The 18,891-nt window shown below is 42.4% G+C and overlaps 1 protein-coding gene across 2 annotated transcripts in view; it reads right to left on the bottom strand.

Moving 5' to 3' along the window:
• Nell2 (neural EGFL like 2) overlaps window positions 1-18,891 on the bottom strand; it is a 307,759-nt gene that overhangs the window by 142,378 nt on the left and 146,490 nt on the right. For both annotated transcript variants that reach the window (XM_029547891.1, XM_021216187.2), the window contains exons 12-13: window positions 16,257-16,359; window positions 6,726-6,854 (exon numbers count right to left, since the gene is read on the bottom strand). In XM_029547891.1, coding sequence (XP_029403751.1) covers window positions 6,726-6,854; window positions 16,257-16,359 — 232 coding nt within the window. The remainder of the gene's footprint in view (window positions 1-6,725; window positions 6,855-16,256; window positions 16,360-18,891) is intronic.

Here is an 18,891-nt window from a genome sequence, read left to right on the forward strand (position 1 = left end):
GGCCCAATATTTTCCTTTGCAGCCCTGTTCCTTCTCAGGAGTTCTCGTCCTCCAGTTCGAATCCACAGTGGGTTCTGCAGGCAAGAGTGCAAACCCACCCCAAGGTGTTCTGCCCATGCAGACAAGGCGCCGGTCTGCGTGCAGGCAGGAACACTACACTGAAGAGAAATTTACTGGCTGGATTCTGGGGTCACTGACCAAGAACACCGACATGCCCCTCACAGGTGAGGAGAGATGATAGTGTCAAAGCATCAAGAGGGCCCAGGCATTTCCAATTGAAAATGAAAACCGACATGCAGCCGAGGACCGTTCTGAAAGTACAGTCCCTCATCTAAATTCTGGACAATGGTCAGACATCACATATGAACTAAAAAGGGGAGGAAATGAAACGTAAGTGCTTAAAACTGTAGTAAAAACTCACAGGAGACACACAACAGGAAATGGGTAGAAAAAGATATACAATTTCAAAGGGGAAATGAGGTGAATATAGCTTACACAGGAGACAGAAACTCCAGTTTATTTTCAGATATCTTAGTTCTTTTATATCTAAACACTGGGCAAGCTGTGAGGTCGCAAAGTTCCTAAGTTTATCCTGCTGGCAGTCTGTCCCTTGTGTTTCTGTTGTTTGTCAACTTGACATCAGCTATGGTTTTCTGGGAAACAGAACATTGATTAAGAAAATGCCTCCATGATATTGATACATAGGCAAGTCTGTGGGGTGTTTTCTTGATTAGTATTTGGGATAGGCAGGCTCAGCCCACAGGAGGCAACGCCACCCTTGAGCCAGTGGTCCAGAGTTGTACAAGGAAACAGTCAGAGCAAGCCATGGAGAGCAAGATGTAAACAGAGTTCCTCCACGGTGTCTGCTTCAGTGCTTGACTCCAGGTCACTGTCTTGGCCTCCCTAAATGGACTACGACCAGGGTGTGGAAGCCAAATAAGACCCTTTCTTCCCATGATGCTTCTGTCGTGGTGTTTTGTTACAACGACAGACAAGCCAACTGGTATCCTGTAAAGTTCAGTTAAAAACCAAGAAGGACAGAAGCAGAGGGTTGGAAGCAAAGTCCTTGAGGTCTCCCTTCCACTCTCTCTCTTCTTGAGACCCATGTCTTCTGTGACATGCTCTTTAGAGCTACAAACTGGCTCTACTGTCACCTCTGCAACCAAATCAGGATTGTTCATGTCCCCAGTTGCATCTGTCAGCTTCATTACCAAGGATGCCTTTCGGCCCTTCTGGGCTTTTCTTGGTCTCCCGGAAGTAGATGTACCTTTTTTGTGTCTGCCAGAAGTTGATGTGTGAAAAATCCATTCTCTAAACTCACATGCTAGCAGTTCTAGGGGGTGGGGTCCTTGAGGAGACAGGAGGAGTTCCAGTAGTGTCTTTATAAAGGGGAGAATGGAGTGAGCAAGAGCATTTACTTGGAATCAGCATGTGGCCTTATGAGGCAGGAGGGAGACTTTCACCAGATGTGAGCAGGTGTCAGTGCCCTGCTGTAGGTGCATCGCAGAGCCCAAGCTGGACAATGCAACACAACTTCTTCTATAACAGCAGCTTCTGTTGCTTGTAAAGTAACTGGTCTCAGGTATTCTGCTGTAGCCACTGAAAATATGCTAAGGAGTATCCAGCATTGGTTTGGAATCTGCTCTTCTCTGGGGGTCTAGGGAGCTGCCTTCTCCTCTCTTTCCCTCTGACATTTTATCTATCACACTACTTTTGTAAATTTTTTTTTAAATAAAATACTCAAATATTCCTGAAAATTCTCTAAATAATTCTTTCTATCTGCTCAAGGGTCGTTTACATACTTAAGAATGTTGTCTATGCAACTGTCACTGAATGCCACATCCATTCATATTTAAACAAATATGCCATAAACAGAACTAACCCAAGACCATTTCCCCAACCTCTCCCTTAACTGAACCTCATTTTAACATTCACCTACTTTTGTCTCGAAGCCAGAGAATCAACTTCCACGCCTTCTTCCTCATCCACTATCACCAGTCAGTCCTCAGAACCTGCTAGTTTTACCTCACAGATGCTCTTAAGGGTATTTGTCTCTCCATTACCAGTTAAGTATCACCAGTTCTCAGCGGGCTGTCTTCCCCCATTTCTCCCTCACAGCTGAAGGGATTTCCTTAAAAATAGGTGACCAAGACCTTTGCGCCTCAATGAAAGTCTGTATGGATTGAAATGTCTCTCACAGGTTCAAGTGCTGGGACACTTTGTGAAGGTGCCCGCATACTGTGGGGTGCTCCCTCTACACCCCAGATTAGGCACAGACTACACAGCAAATAGTGATTTCCAAGGGCAAACTAAACACAAAGAGATCCTTTATTAGGCAAAGAAAAAAGGTGGCTGAACCTGAAGCGGGCAGAACCAGCAGCAAGTAGCTTCGCCAACTGTTAATTTTAAGAGGGATCATGTGTCAGAATGAGCTAGGATGGATTGGGAAGTTCTGAGTGCGTATTCTAATTATGGTAGGCAACATAATGAAATTCGATTGCTGGACCTTGGTATTTGAAAGCTAGACCTTGGTGATCAGCCTCAGGAATGAGTCAGGAAATACAAAGTGGCCCAATAAGGAAATAGACTTTGGTGGTTAGCTTTAGGAATGTAATCTCAAGGTTTAGCAAGGGAGAGGGGAAGGGGAGGGATGAAGCCTGCCAGTGCCATGTTTGCCATGCTCAGACCTGCCAGAGCCCTTGACTTTGTCTCCAGAGGCTGTCACTGTTTGGGTGGACAGTGTAACCTTTGGGATGGGGATCCTAGACGCACAAAGCAGGTCACTTATAGAGAGGCTCTTTAGGCTTGTCCACTGCTTCTTGTGCTGTCTCTGCTTCCTGACTGCCTACAGCATGTAGCAGGTGCTCCACTCTCCTGCTGCCAACACTGAACCACCCCTGGCCCTCGAGCCTGCTCTTCGAAGGGGACTGTAAAGATCATTCTTTCTCTTTAAGGTGCTGTTGCCAGGTGTTTTGTCACAGTGACCGGATGGATAAGGAGATGCATATGGCAGCCTTTGGCATCCGATGCTCCGCTTCTCCTCCTGCCTCTCAAGGGCACCGCTGCCTCCTCCCTCTGACTCACTCACTCTGCCCTTTATCTCCTAAAGTGCTTCTTCCCTCCCCAAAAGCCTGGCTCTTCCACATAGGAGATTCCTTCTATCCCATCTAAAGCTAGCTAGCTTCATTCACACTTCAGAATTAAACTTCGCACAAAATTTTCCAAATCCTAACATGTACCTAGACTGGGGTCCTAGATAATCCATTTCTCTTTCAAAGTGCTTGTCACATATTAGTAAAAAGTTTTTAATAATAGATTTGTTGTCTTCTCTGCCTGAGATAGTATTAGCCATGCACATCTCCATGTATGGCCTCACATTTAGCACTAACCTTGTACAAGAATAATAAATGTATGAGTGGTGAATAAATCAACTTTAGCATTTACTGATGCTATAGTAGTGCTGAACGGGCACACTACAGTCAAAATCAATAACCACAATTATAGCTGCAGCATTAAAACAACCTCTCAGATTTAGGAAATAAAATTTATTTCACTAACAAACTATCATTCACTTACTTTTAATGTAAAAATCTATTTTGTTTTTTTTTTACAGGGTAAGGCTCTAGCAAACCAGAGGGTGATATGTAATGTCACATCAATATTCAAAATATGCATTGTGACTAAAAAGTCAATCAACAGCAACAATGCTAGGATAAAAACAGAGGCCAATTTGTTAAGAATATTGCCAAGGAGGGCTAGCAAGATGCGTCAGTCGTTAAAGGTGTTTATCAGGACCCATAAGGTTGGAGCAGAAAACTAACTCCTGCAAATTGTTCTCTAACTTCCACATGTGAACTAGCACATATGTGTATACAAGCATGGGATACACACACTCACACACACACACACACACAAATATATATATATATATATATATATATATATATATATATATATATATATATGCGCTATAGATGATAGATAGATAGATAGACGGATAGATAGATAGATGGATAGATAGATAGATAGATAGATAGATAGATAGATAGATAGATAGATAAAATACATTTTTTTTTAAAAGAGGATATGTCCCAAGAGGCTGAAGATGTAGCTAGGTGGCAGAGTGCTTGCTTAGAGAGGAGGAGGTCATGATTTTGATTGCCAGTACTGTATAAACCAGATGTGGTATCACAAGACTACACTTGTAATGTCAGAGCTTTGGTTGGTAGTGGCATATTATAGTACCAGAAGTTCAAGGTCATCCCTGGCTATATAGGGACTTGAAGGCCAGACTGGGGATAAATGAGACCATGCCTCAAGATAACATCGAAAGACTGATTCCCTAACTAGACCAATACAGTGTGAATAGCCAGAAGTACAAAAGGATTAGATGGCCTCATGTACAAAAATTTCAAAGTCTCTACAACATCCTTCTATCATTTTCTCAAGTTATAGAGGTTGCATCTTCAAATAACCATAAACAAGGTTATAAAACATTTCAGCATTATACATTCAAGATAGAAACAACCATATGTGGATACAAGCTTACTGGGGAACGAAGCTGGAAAAAAATTAAGCGAAGAATATCTTTAAATTTCTAGCTTCTTAGATTGTTGCCCATCTCTATAAATGATGACAATATCTATGTGTTGCTTAACCTCCAAATTCTGACTCCCCTGGAGTCCTTTGTGAGTCCTACACCATAATAAACCATCTGCATGGCCTGTTGGCTTCTGCTCTGAAAATACACTGTGAATGTATTCACCCTCATCACCATTTCTGTCATTTTTCTGACTTAAGCCAGGCCCATCTTTGCTGAAACTTCTATAACAGCCTTTCACTGGTCTCTCCATGAATATACAGTTCATCTCTCACATTGCCACCAATTCATTACCTGTCCCATATCAGTATAAGAATATCTACGTGAAACCATGGCCAGAAGTCCTTACAAACCGGTGACATGTGCTGGCCCTACTAATTCTTCACCTGAAGCTTCCACTTTGCTTTTCCCATTACATCATTTTTCTCTCTGTCTCTAGAGCATTCCAAGTTTACTTCTACCTAGGACATTCCACAAGCTATTCCTTCTGGTTGGAATGCGCTGTCTCAAGTCTTTCTAAGCCTTTGTCTTATCATCAAGAGACCCAAGGGACAGCCACTTCGCAGACTGAGCATCCTTCTTAGGTGAACCCCGTCACTTCCAGCCCACCATCTGTTTCACGTCCTTCCAGCGGTTTCCTACCACATGCCATTATCTTCTCCATGGCTACCAGCTTACTCTGTTCTCCTGCTCCTAGAATGTAGAGTTCCTGGGCGTGCAAGCTTAATGGTTTTGCTCACCATTTGCTGCCCAGTGCATAGGAAAGTGCTTGCTAGATTCTGAATGCTCACCGAATATTTATTACATAAATGCATACAGTTAAAAGAATCAGCTAAAAAAAAATCAGAAGATCTAGGTTAAAGAAGACACATGTGTTTGCATCATTGGTTATATATGTGTTTGTATCACTGGTTACATATGCACATTAATAATGCCAGGAGAGCTCATTACATATAAAGGTACTTAACTGCTGTGATGAAAATAGATAATTTTGCTAAGAAAATTCAACTCTACATTCAGTAAGAAAAAAAAATCACTAAGTAAAAATCCATTCCTTGCATAATATGTATTAAAATAACTTTAAATAAATTTGCATTATTAATGGGGAGTGGAAAGCCATGAAACCTTCCTTCTGCATAAAGGAAAGGGTCCCTTCAGAGCTGAATAAGAAGCACTGAAAGAAACACTTTATCCAAAGGCAGCTTTAAAAGTGAGTACCAATTCTCATACAGAGAAAATCTACCTAATTCCAAGGGAAACAGTACAGGGTGGTTTCCCAGAGCCAGCCAGTTCTCAAAGGAATGAACAGAGGCTGTTGTCACCACATACTCTCTACCTCCAGGGACCCGGGGTGTGAGCTTGATAGCTGCTGGGGTAAAATGAAACCTCTAAGTCTCCCATGTACCCAATGCCAGCAGATCGGTGGTCTCCTTTGGCCACACATAAACCCACTGATGGTTTGGGTTTACAAATGAGCCCCTCGGAAGTGTAAATTCCAGCATCACAGGGCCTTTGTGAGTCTACAGAAACACAGCTGGAGCCAAATAAACTGTGTGGTTCATTCACTGTATTTGCATCATCTCTGTGAGATAACAAACCACCTTGAATATTAGGGATTTATTTTATGTTTTTGTTTTCGTTTTTTCAAATAAGCAAGACACGATATTTTCTATTGGGTCTATTTGCTAAGAAAATAGAGCATGCAAATGACCACTGAGGCTGCAAACAACAGCAAGTGAGAGTAGCAGTAGACGCTGTATCCTCCTGGTAATGACCGCCTTTGTTACACAACAGTGTCTAGAAAAATCCAACTGTGATTCGGACTACGAGCCATGGCGACCATGTCAATACGTGGGCTACCTGAATATCTAATTGTGAAAAAGAGAAGGCAATTTTACAGTGAAGATATTGTTCTAATTCAAGGGACACAGCCACATTAGCTTATTAGCAGATAGCTGAAAAAGTCTAATTTGAAAGATAATTATTTTAGCTGATTAATATGCTTCAGATTAAACTCACTGCTTCTAATGGGTCCATCATCTTGACAACCTGGGAAATTAATACATTTCACATGCAGAAGTCACAGTGGATTTTACAGCCAAGCTACACATGAGTATAGGATTACCTTCACAGTAGGCGTTGTCCTCCCGGAGAGCCCTGAAACCATCCCTGCAGCTGCACACAGCCCTGTCATTCAGGTTCCTGCAGACCGAGTTCTCCATGCAGGTGTGCTTCTCAGAACAGAAGTCATAACCTGGAAGAAGAATGTGTCAGGATAAATAAGACTGTGACGGGACACGCTGCTCCAGAGAATACTTTATGTTTTTTTCTATTTTTATTGGAAAAAAAAATTTCATACCATACATTCTTATCATGGTTCCCTACCACTCACCCAATTCCTCCCAGATCCCCCTGCCTTTCTATCCACCCAACTCCATGTCTTCTTTCTCTTCCTCTCTCTTTAGAAAATAAATGACAGGCAAAGAAAAACCAGGCAAACAAACTAGAATTAAAAGAGGGAAGGAAGGAAGGAAGGAAGGAAGGAAGGAAGGAAGGAAGGAAGGAAGGAAGGAAGGAAGGACGGAGAGAGGGAGGGAGGGAGGGAAGGAAGGAAGGAAGGAAGGAAGGAAGGAAGGAAGGAAGGAAGGAAGGAAGGAAGTTAGTTCTAGGCAGTGGTGGCATACACTGTTAATCTCAGCATTCAGGAGAAGGAGAGGCAGAGGCAGAGGCAGAGGCAGAGGCAGAGGCAGAGGCAGAGCCCAGAGCCCAGAGCCCAGAGCCCAGAGCCCAGAGCCCAGAGCCCAGAGCCCAGAGCCCAGAGCCCAGAGGGCAGAGGGCAGAGGGCAGAGGGCAGAGGGCAGAGGGCAGAGGGCAGAGGGCAGAGGGCAGAGGGCAGAGGCAGAGGCAGAGGCAGAGGCAGAGGCAGAGGCAGAGGCAGGTAAATCTCTGAGTTTGAAGTCAGCCTGCTCTATAGACTGAGTTCCAGGGCAGTCATGGCTACACAATATTACACAGAAAAACTCTGCCTCAACAAACAAATGAATAAGCAAAGGAAAAACAAAAAAGAAAGAGTAGTTGATTTTGGAGCTTTGTACTCTAAAGACTTATTGGGCTTACTATTTGACAACTTAACGCATGTATATTATATATTCTAATTACTCATGCCACCTACCCCCTTTTCTCTCTACCATGCCCATCACAAGTCTCTTTCTCAGATTCATGACTGATTTTTGTGACCCATTTTATTTAACCAGGTCTCTCTCTCTCTCTCTCTCTCTCTCTCTCTCTCTCTCTCTGTGTGTGTGTGTGTGTGTGTATGGTTACCAGTGGCAACACAACTTAAGACAAAGCCTCCCTTCTACCTGAATCCCTGAATGTCCCTTGCTCCCTGAGCAAATAGCTCATCCATAAGGAGAAGGCCCCTGCGCCCCTCTTCCATCTATGCCTGGCTGCGGCCGTGCCCTTTATTGTGCAGACCTAATGCAGGTACCCACAGCTGCTGTGATTCGCTAATTGAATAAAGAAAAAGTTCTTTATGTTGGTTTGACTCAATGAATTTCTACTTCAGATGCATTCGTATCTTTTTGGTTATTGACTTTATAAATGCTACATAGTCCTTAATCATCTTAGTATAGCTCTCCACATGTTTGAAACAAGGATTCATTTCATTGAAAATGAACGTTACAGTGAAGGTGCCAACGCAGGAGGATGGGAACCCACATCGGTCCTTCAGCATCTGTCAAGCCAGAGGGAAATGTGCTCAACAATGTTTAAGGGATGACGAAGATGAGGCATTTTGGAACTGTTTACAAGATGTTCAAAGTGAAAATTACATCACTTTAATCTAACTTTGTCTGAAGATATGCTTGGCAGTCTACACCCCAAAGAAGAAAGTTTTTATGAGGAACAGGATTTCCACAGCTCCCGGAGTCTTTTTGATGAGAAAGAAATGGAACTTCTAGAAACAGTGACAGCAATCACACGCCGTCCATAAGGATTTCTTTCTTCTGTTGAAACCCTCTGTTCAATGATATCTGAAATGCTGAAATGGGAGGCCTGAGTGGTAGAGCCCATCTTAAATGGAGATTACATGATTGTGGGTCATCCAGCAAATTTTTAAATTGCCTAATGCATACTTTACCGCAAAATCTTCAAGCTGCCTGGTGATTTACAGTTTCATCCCATCTATCAGAGGACAGGACTTAAAATAAGCTTGTATCTATATAGCCAGGGATGACATACAGTTGAGAAAATCTCAATGGGCACTCCTTATGCGTAATGAAGTTGGTGCCCACTTTCACCTGCTGGGGAACACTCTTATCTCTCACTGCCTGGACTATTTTCAATACCACTGCAGTTACATCGAACTCAACTACAACTTACAATGAAACATTACTGGTGCAACTTAACAAACCTTAAGAATGGACTTGAGACACAGTAAGTGTCATTCAAAGGAGGTAGGAAAAAATATCAAATGGAGAATGAACACTATAACATCATTTAAGAAATTATAAGTGTATAAAAACAAAAATAGAGTTATCAATACCCCTTTAATCACATAGAAAGTTGACTTCTCTTTGTAATATAACATCTCAGGACTAAGACCAAATATTTGGAAGCGAAATTCTCAAGAGAAAAATTTACACAATTTAAATTTAAAAATGTAAACCTTTCTTTGAGGGTCATTTTATTTCTTTATTTTTAAGTAACTAAATTAGGATCGAATTTCTTAAAATACATTTTATTGACATTTTGCAATGCCTAGAGGGAAATGGTTTCATGTAAAAAAAAAATTTTTACTACCTATCTCAGTTGTTCTGCACACAATCAAAGTAAAATCTAAAAGCCAAAACCCTTTCTTTTTAGCCTGAATGAAGAGGAAAGTATATCAAAATAGCTCAGTCTTACAAGTACATGGAAACTCTGCAATTGAGTACTGGCATAGTGTGCGAGATCTCTGGTTTTCCCAGAGTCTCAAATCTGTTTTAGATGGCTGTGGCTCCCTGTGGGAGGTATCTGGTGAGGGTTTACTTCTCTGCCTTCTTAAGTTTACCTGTTTCAAATCGTTACCTTTTCACTTTGTAAACTTTCTTCCCATTTCTAAGAGTACTCCCTCTCATCTAGGACACTCTGTGTATCCCTTCTTATTTTGACTGTGCCACTTTTAGTCCAATCCATTCCATGTTCATTCCCGCCTCAGTAACATTAGGACCTGCAGAAGAAGCATCAAACGCCCTATGTGGACACACACAGGAAGTGCTTGCTCATCTCAAGATATTTTCCAAGCAGAAGAAAATAGTATGGTCCCATTTTCACATATTTTAGACAAAAGTTAAGACATGCATAGGTTATTTATTAACTTAAAGATGTGCAACTAAATTTTCAGTCAGTCAAACTCCATTTATTATAAAAGATATCCAATAAGTATTTAAATTTGCTCTCTCTCTCTCTCTCTCTCTCTCTCTCTATATATATATATATATATATATATATATATATATATATATATACACATACACCTTCACACATACACACACACACACACACACACACACACACACACACACACACACACAATTTGTTGGCTCCTCTGAGTGTTTAAGTCTGGATAGTAAAATCTCAGGGTCTGGATACCATCTACTAATGCGCAGGGGATTCAGCGTCAATGAAGCAGGTTATTTGTACCCTGTAGACACTCACTCTACCAGTTGCCAGTGCCGTATGCATACTCACTGCTGTACATGCATTGTGTGTGCATGGCTTCTGGGGCTGCACACCCAGTTCTCCACAAGATCCATCTCTACCATGATAGGCTGAATAAACGCAGTCGGTGAAAGCTAATCCACCTTTCTCAGCCACTCGATTTTATCAGTTGTAAAATTAGGACTGAATCCTGTCTCACAAAAGTGTAGGGTTCAAATGAGATCTCCTATGCACAGGCGCCATAGCGTGTGGGGTGATGACAAGAAACACTAATCTGGTTCTACTGACTCTAACATCAGATACTAACATCTATAGCATAGAACCAAGTCTGGCATTTGCTACAGCCTGATGCAGAGATCACATCTAACAACCCCCCCACACACCTTTCTGTTTTCTTCCACTGTATTTTAGGCTTCAGGTCTTTGTAACTCATTGTCACTGTCTTTGCAAATTTACATGGAGCTCTGTGTGTCCCTGCTAAGAGTAAACCTTCCTACAAAAATAAAAATGCATTTGTCCATAAGTAAGGGAGAAGAGACATGGGTGACAAGAACTGTTTATGTGCTGGTGATATATCAGGAGAGCAGGCATCCAATAACTTTATGGTGAATATTAACTGATTTGACAGTAGACATGAGGCATGGACTTGTCATATTTGGGGTGGTGAGAGACCTACTTAGACGCTGGAGGGGTGCCCTCACCCTGACTTTTGACCCACATCCATTCAGGAAAATGGACTCTGCAGAACAAAGATACATCAATCAATGCATACCACTGGTCTAAACAAAATAATTGCTTCAATGTTAGCTAAGGCAGGCCACTGAAGCTCAGACCTGGGGCTTTTACTTATCTCATGAGGATATTAAACATTTCCTTCTACCTATGAATCATCACACTATGAATATAAATGTAAACCTGTCAGCGGTCTACTCGAGAATGCTTGCAGTCCCAGAACCTCAGGGGAGAGAGAGGTACTTCAGTCATGAGCTGGGTCTGAAACCCGAGACAAACAGCACTGAAGTCAGTTTATTATCTACTTTGGGGGGTTGTAGTTGAATGTGCTTGGCTCATGGGAAGTGGCACTTTTGGGAGGTGTGACCTCGTTGGATTATGTGTGGCCTTGTTGGAGGAAGTGTGTCATGGTGTAGGTGGGGCTTTGACATCTCCTAATGCTCAGACATCTCCAAGTGCAGAAGAAAGCCACCTTCTGGCTGCCTTCAGATCAAGATGTAGAACTCTCAGCTCCTTCTCCAGCACCATGACTTTCTGCATTTTGCCATGATCCCTGCCTCTGAAACTAAGACAGCCCCAATTAAATGTTATCTTTTATTAAAAAGTTGCATTGGTCATGGTGTCTCTTCACAGCAATGAAGCTAAGACAGGAGTCCACAGAGTCCATTTTCTGGCCAAGCCAATAGAATTCAGTGCCTATCACATGCCCATTGAAAATGCTAATGTATCTATGAGTGGTCTGAAAGGTAATAGATTTTTCCCACTGTAGATCAAGGTACATAACAAGAAAACAGGATTTAAAAGCGAGTGGCCTTCCTCTGAAACAACTAGGGTCAATGTATAAATACAATCATTGTAATATTACTAGTACACAGAAATGGAAGTTATGAAAGTAACTATTGAATATTGTGGGGAGTAGGGATTACTCACAAGTGAAAGAGATTAACCCACATCACATCTACAGTGCTCCTCACACTTAACTAAGAGGTGTGAGTCTTGTAAACAGAGGGTAGGAATGTGAAGGGAGGAGAGGGCAAGAGAGGAATGTAGGCATAACCCTGCATCTACTGTGTGTGTCTAAGGATCCCTTCTCTACCACGGAAGCTCTGGCTTGTGCCTGTTGCCCACTTCCTTCCAAGGTTCCCAACAGTAAAGAGCAGAGTTGTCTGCCTAGGCCCTCCTGACTTCCTGTCAAAGTGGCCCACGCAGGAAGCATAGCAGACAGTGTTGGTGGGTTTGAGTTGGTTTTGAATTCCTGCCCCGTCTTCAGGGGCAAGATCAAGAATTGTGTGCCATGATGGTCCTCAAGGACACCTACTAACCATTTCTGAGCCACATGTTCATTCAGAGGTGAACACTGTGTCTTTAATGCTAGGCATGGGGCAGGAAACTGGAGGTCATTTCTCTGACAGATGAACTTGTCCTAACAAACGTGAAAGGGTTGATTCAGATTTCACACTTGGAACCTGGACTTCCTCATCTGAAAGTCAGAGAATGCGAGGAGAATTCCTTCCTTGTCCTACATGTGTGAGGTCGGACAAGCCTGCAATCCTTTGGGCTCTAAATGCTTTAAGAAAGGCCAACTCTAGGGGGATGTGTTGATGCATGTCTGAAATCCCAGCTGCAAAAGAGGCTGAGGCAGTATTACAAACTGAAGAACAGGTTGGGTGATTTGTAGGCCCTATTACTATCAAGGGAGGCAGGAGTAACTAGTTTAATTTTCCTATGAGTTCAAGTATTATCTAAGTCTGACCTTCAAAGTCTAGGCCACTCAATTTACCATGAATGTTTAGAAAGAGTGTGATGTCATGGGCCTCATTTCATATCAATTAAAGCAGAATATTGGAGATGAGGGACCATGGGAAACTCTGCCATTCTATGTAAACACATTTTAATGTGAGCAGTTTAAATGTGGAATGATGTATTGTGGCTAATTTTCCATTTCTTCACTTGTGTTTTGAAACATATTAATGCTCAGAAATGGATGTGAGCAGTGTCTCTTAACACCCAGGGCCACAGCTCAGCTGCTTACACATCTTGCCCTGCTCCACTCTGGCTAACTACTGTGATATTTGCTTAATCTCTGAGCAACTCCTTGAGCCTTATACTGAACTGGGGATAGGCACCATTGTACTATGGTTCCTGTTGCTGTGACAGGAACACTGACCAAAACCAACTCAGAAGAAGAATTAACTGGACTTCCAATCCCAAGCCACAGTCCACCACTGAGGGAAGTGGAACTAAAGGCTATTGCATCAGCAGGGCCTTTCACTCACAGCAAGAACCACAGAAGAACTCTGCTTGGTCAGTCAGGCTCATGTTTAGCTAGCTTTGTAATCGACCAGGATTTCCTGTGCAAGAAATGCTACCACTCACAGTGGACTGAGACCTCCTGTATCATTTAACAAACAAGATAATCCCCCTGCAGGCATGTCCACAGACAAATACAATCTCAGCAATCCCTCAAGACTCCCTTCTCAGAGGGATTTAGGGTGTGTCAAGTTGACAGTTATGTGTCAAGGTAAAGCCAGTTATGTAGCAGTTTTGTGCAGTTTTCTCTTGTCTATGGTGGGATCTAGCCCTGCTTCCCTTGAATCTTGCCTGAACTTTGGTTGCCTCCAGCAATGGAATATAATAGAAGTGGTGCTGTATTAATACCAGACTTCCATAAAACTCTCAAGCCATCATTTAACAAGCCTGACAAATATCTTGCCTGACAGGCCATGAGGAAATGGCCTGAGGCTACATGAAGAGGGGGTGTGTGACTGTGTCTCACGACTGTATCTAGTTTCTCAGCCATCTCTACCAAGATTCTAGGCCAAGAATGAGGCCTTCCTAAAACAGTCAGTCCTGACCAAGTTTTAACTAACAGCACCAAGTGACATCCGTCAACATTTGAAGAGGAGTTACCCAGTCAGCTTACCTGAATGTCTGTCCCAAACCCTGACATCCACCATATTGGCATTGTCTTGGGGTGCTGTTTGAGGAAAGCTTGATCTCCAGCAATGGTTGACAATTCCATAAAGTGTGTTCCTGCTTATACTAGTTTATAAGTCACCCAGAACATATTTTATTAAGATCCCTAGTTAACTGTGTCTGCATGTAAGTGTAAGAAGTACTAGGACGTGCTACCTACAATTGGCTGCCAAAAACGCTCGGGTAGGACAGCAAACTGAAAGTACCAAATGAAATGACTGAAATGGGATTCCTGAATTTGATCAGGCTGCAGACATGCTCCGCCAAGGCACTGACTCAGGGTGGTGAGGGGAAGGCTCCAATGCTCTGCACTGTATGTCTGGTTGAGGGCGGTTCTTTTTACAGGTTGCTCTCTCTAGATGCTAAAAGATACCTTGAAAGTTCTTGTCTGGAAAGACCAGGTCTTAAACCATCATGCAATTTCTAGAGAACCACCTACAGAACAGAGATTTTATTTTAAACTCTTCATTAAGCTGTAAAGATGGTTTGCATGGAAGAAAGACATCGCTGCCCAGCCTGCTGACATGAATTCAATCCCTGTAACATATATGGTGGAAGAAGGGAGCCAATTCCTGCCAGTATGCTCTGGCCTCCACTCACTGGTGCACTGTGGCCTGTGCACATGTGCTCACATATGCAACAAATAACAGTGTTAAAAATGAAAACTTCTCATTGGATGAATGGAAATGAGTGTGAACAGAACAAAATGAAATAAAAAAATGGAAACAAAATGCCCAGCACTGTGCAAAACAGGGGTGGGAATAAGTTTACATCTACTTTCTATTATTAAAGTATTTTATTTATTTATTTACATTACAAATGTTGCCCCCTTCCTGGTAATGGAGTAACTTAAATGGAAAGAAAAATGTGTTTTCCAAAGTGTATATTTACTTTTTCCTTTGTAGGCTGCTCTTTACATTAGCATCAAGAGTGCTGTCTCTACGTGTGAGCACATTGTACCTGGGAGGCTACTCAATTCTCAATATGTCACTATGAACACTGACTACACTCCAGACATCACTCCAGTGTTACGGTACAGAGATGAATACCATCACTCAGTCCTTCCCTGAAGTGCACAGTCTGCAGCAGGAGGTGGACACACAAAAGTATATACAGGTCTCATGCTCTCCTAAGTGACAAGACCTTAAAGAGTTTGTATAATCATTGCTTGACTTTAATGCTTGAACCAACAAGTTTAAAACCCTCTAGAAGGGAACTCCCTGCCTCCCGAGGCAGCCCACCCACCACAGCTGTGAAGAGGTTTGCTGTTTGCTTACAGTGAACTAAAGCACTAGGACTGGGGTTCTTATGGCTCTAGGCTTATCAAGTCGGAGGCAACACAAAAGAAGTGGTGCATGCCTATGCTGCCTGTCTTCTCTGTAGCCTGGAAGCCAAAGCATCGTTAAGAGAGGACCTGATGCAAGCAGGAAATCTGGTGCAGTCTGTTTCTGCATGTAGGTCAGCTGGAGAAACAAGCCGAGGAAAAATGAGAGCAAACCCATCAGAAGGAAAACTGACTCCAGCAATGATGAGCTGACTCAGGCTTAGAGGTCAGACCCAGAGACAGGTGCAGACCTATGGCAAACATGCCTGGGAGCATCTCTGTTATAATTCTACAAAGGGCTCGGGGCTTCCCACTGGGTTAGAAAGTCAGGCAAAATGTTATTAATCTTAGGGATTAATTCAAAATTTCTCATGCAAAACAGTTACATTACCCTCCTACAAAAAATCTTGTATATAAGTCTTTTAATATTTTTTTTGTTTGTAATTGGCATCTAGTAATTGTGCGTATTATGGGATAGCTTGTGACATTTTAGTAGATGCATACGATATACAATGGTTTGAGCAGGGTAATTGGCATATATACCACCTCAGACATATTCCATTTCTTTGTGTTAAGAATGCCCCAAGACCTTTCCTTTAGGAAGTCTGAAATACCCAGTCAGTTGTAAGCCATGGAGATCGTCCTGAGCCACAGAAGATAGAAGTCTTTCTTCCCATTCACCTGCACCCCTGGCCTAGCAGCCATCTTCCTCCATCGTCCATTCTCTGTGCCTCCCTTGGCATCTAGGAACCACTATGCTGGTCTCCAGCTCTTTGATGATATTTATTTTTTAACTCTCATGGGTAAATTTAAGCATGTGGCAGGTGTCTTTCTGACTCCAGTTTGTGTGAATTAACATAACCTCCTCCCCTGGCATCCACGGCCTTGCCTGAGAATGATGTTACTTCATCCAAGCCTTACCTTTACAAACCTTGCAGCAGCTGTGAGACAAGGCGATCTGATGAGACGCGGGACAATCTAAGGGTGGGCAGCCGACGTTCTCAACAAGCTTCATGGTCTGATCCTAGTGGATAACAGAAAAGAGGTGTCTGCAGTTGCATAATCAGAACATTACATTATCGGAGAGTTACAATCAGAAGACATCTGCCCAGGCCATTGGGTCATTCCTACATGGTACTAAATCTCATCTGGCAAGCCTCCACAAGGAGCCAGTGGCCCTGGGTGTCAAAGCCCAACTCACCGTAGCCAGGCCAGCAACATCCACATATCCACATAACCCTCCAAATGTATGTTAGTTTTCCAACAGATTTATAAATATAGTGACAAGCATAAGCAAAGACAGAGCTTGGGTTACAGTAACAGTGCACTCTGAATTCAACCATGTCAATCCAGCAGATTAAGTGGGAGTTTTGTATGAGGTTGCTTCAAAGTTCTGTTAAGAAGCATCTTGCTAGGTGTTGTGGTACATATCTGTCATTTGGGAGGCAGAACTCTGTGACATCAAGACTAGCCTGGTCTACACAGTAAGATCCAAGCCTGTGAGAGCTACACAATGAGACCCAATTTCTCTCTCTNTCTCTCTCTTTCTTTCTCTCTCTCTCTCTCTCTCTCTCTCTCTCTCTCTCTCTCTCTCTCTCTCTCCTTTCTCATGTGTGTGCAAGCATGTGTGTGTATATGTGAGTGTGTTAGAGAGAGAGAGAGAGAGAGAGAGAGAGGAATGAGAGGGACAAAAAGAGAGGGAGTGAAGAAGGTAGTTAAACACTTTCTGACTCATAGATGAATTTGTAAAGAATACCGATGTTCTTGCACAAAACGACCATGAAAATGAGGATCAAATATGTGTCTTGTAGGCCAATAATTAAGGGTTTAGGGTTTTTTTCTGGCACACAGTTGGAATTCTTCAATGATAAATAAATAAATAAATAAATAAATAAATAAATAAATAAATAAATAAATAAATAAATGTAACAGCATCAGCATCAGCATTTGGTTCTAGCAAACAAATAGATGAAGTCCTCTTGGGAAACAGCAAAGTAGAATGTACTATTTGGACACCTGGAGTAACCATGCCCCAGAACAAACACTTGGCTCCTTCTGCACTGTCTCTGATCATCAACAAGGATTCTGACAGTGTTCCATATGCCACCAGTGTGGAAGTGACAGAGAAGTCTCGGGGTTACAGGCTTCCATTTTACTGCTGCTCAATAGCTTGAGTTTTCCTTTTTATATCATTGCTGGGAACCTCTTTCATGAGGAAATACACATTTCAATAATTGCTTTTCCTGGATTATATATGCAAATCGTACTGTCTCTCCAGGAAAACAGCAGAAGAGGAGTATAGTGTGTACTCCTGCACTAGCCTGCCTTTGCAGAGGAGGAGTATAGAGTGTACTCCTGCACTAGCCTGCCTTTGCTCCAACAGTCATTTCAGCTCTGGCGCTCTTATGTTCAAACTTGACATTGTCCCATGCACCCATTAAAGCCAAAGCCCCCAGAACATATTTTCAAATTCTCAAGACTGATAATAAAACAAACAAACAAACAAAAGCACTGCAATTAACAGTACAGATTATAGAAACCTGACAAGTCTGTCAGTTAGGTAAGGTTGGGAATACAGAAGCTAAGGGTCCTGAAGAAAGAGGAGACAACAGGGCCTTAATGCCAAGAGTTTAGTCAAGGATTCCAAAAGCAGGATGATTCAATAGGGCTCTGCTGTTCAGTCCACACATGCTCTTGAACTCTGTAACATGCACGCTCTTGAAGATATTGCTCAAAGAACGGAAAATGCATCCCATTAATTACTTTTAAAATTTTCAAGTTGAATGATGTTTTAGATGTATGGATTAATATCAAAATTCGAACTCAACAAATCACCTTTGTGCCTCATGCTCCTGTTGGATATCACAGGGCTGAGAGCAGAGGAGATATGATCTTGTGTTTAAAAAACAAAGGGCACCATTTCCCTAATGAGCACTGAACACCTGCAGTGTTGCCTATATCCAGACCTCTAAGTGAGCTCATTTGTAATGAATTATCTTTAGCACATTTAGCATCAAGAAAGCAACTGTTTTAGTAAATATGTCCAATCAATGTTATCAAACCCCCAAATGCTAAGAGATATCAAATGCACCTATTAAAGCCAAAGCTCCCAGAACATATTTTCAAATGCCAAGAGATATCAAATGCCCTCAGGTGTTCAAATATACAGTTTACATTTAGGAATTAGATGTCACATGTAGAGACCAACCAGAAGGTGTCTGAGTGCTTCAAACTACACTTTTCTATAGTTCCCTTTTTTTCTGTTGTTTTGGAATGACTAGAGCAAACCCCAAATCAGGCTCCACCCTGAGACTCAACCCAGTGGGAATAGCATGGGGTAGGGATGTCAGGGAGAGGAGCATGGGGTAGGGATGTCAGAGAGAGGAGCATGGGGTAGGGATGTCAGGGAGAGGAGCATGGGGTAGGGATGTCAGAGAGAGGAGCATGGGGTAGGGATGTCAGGGAGAGGAGCACGGGGTAGGGCTGTCAGAGAGAGGAGCATGAGGTAGGGATGTCAGGGAGAGGAGCATGGGGTAGGGATGTCAGGGAGAGGAGC

Source organism: Mus pahari, chromosome 17 (genome assembly GCF_900095145.1).
Source record: "Mus pahari chromosome 17, PAHARI_EIJ_v1.1, whole genome shotgun sequence".
NCBI lineage: Eukaryota > Metazoa > Chordata > Mammalia > Rodentia > Muridae > Mus > Mus pahari.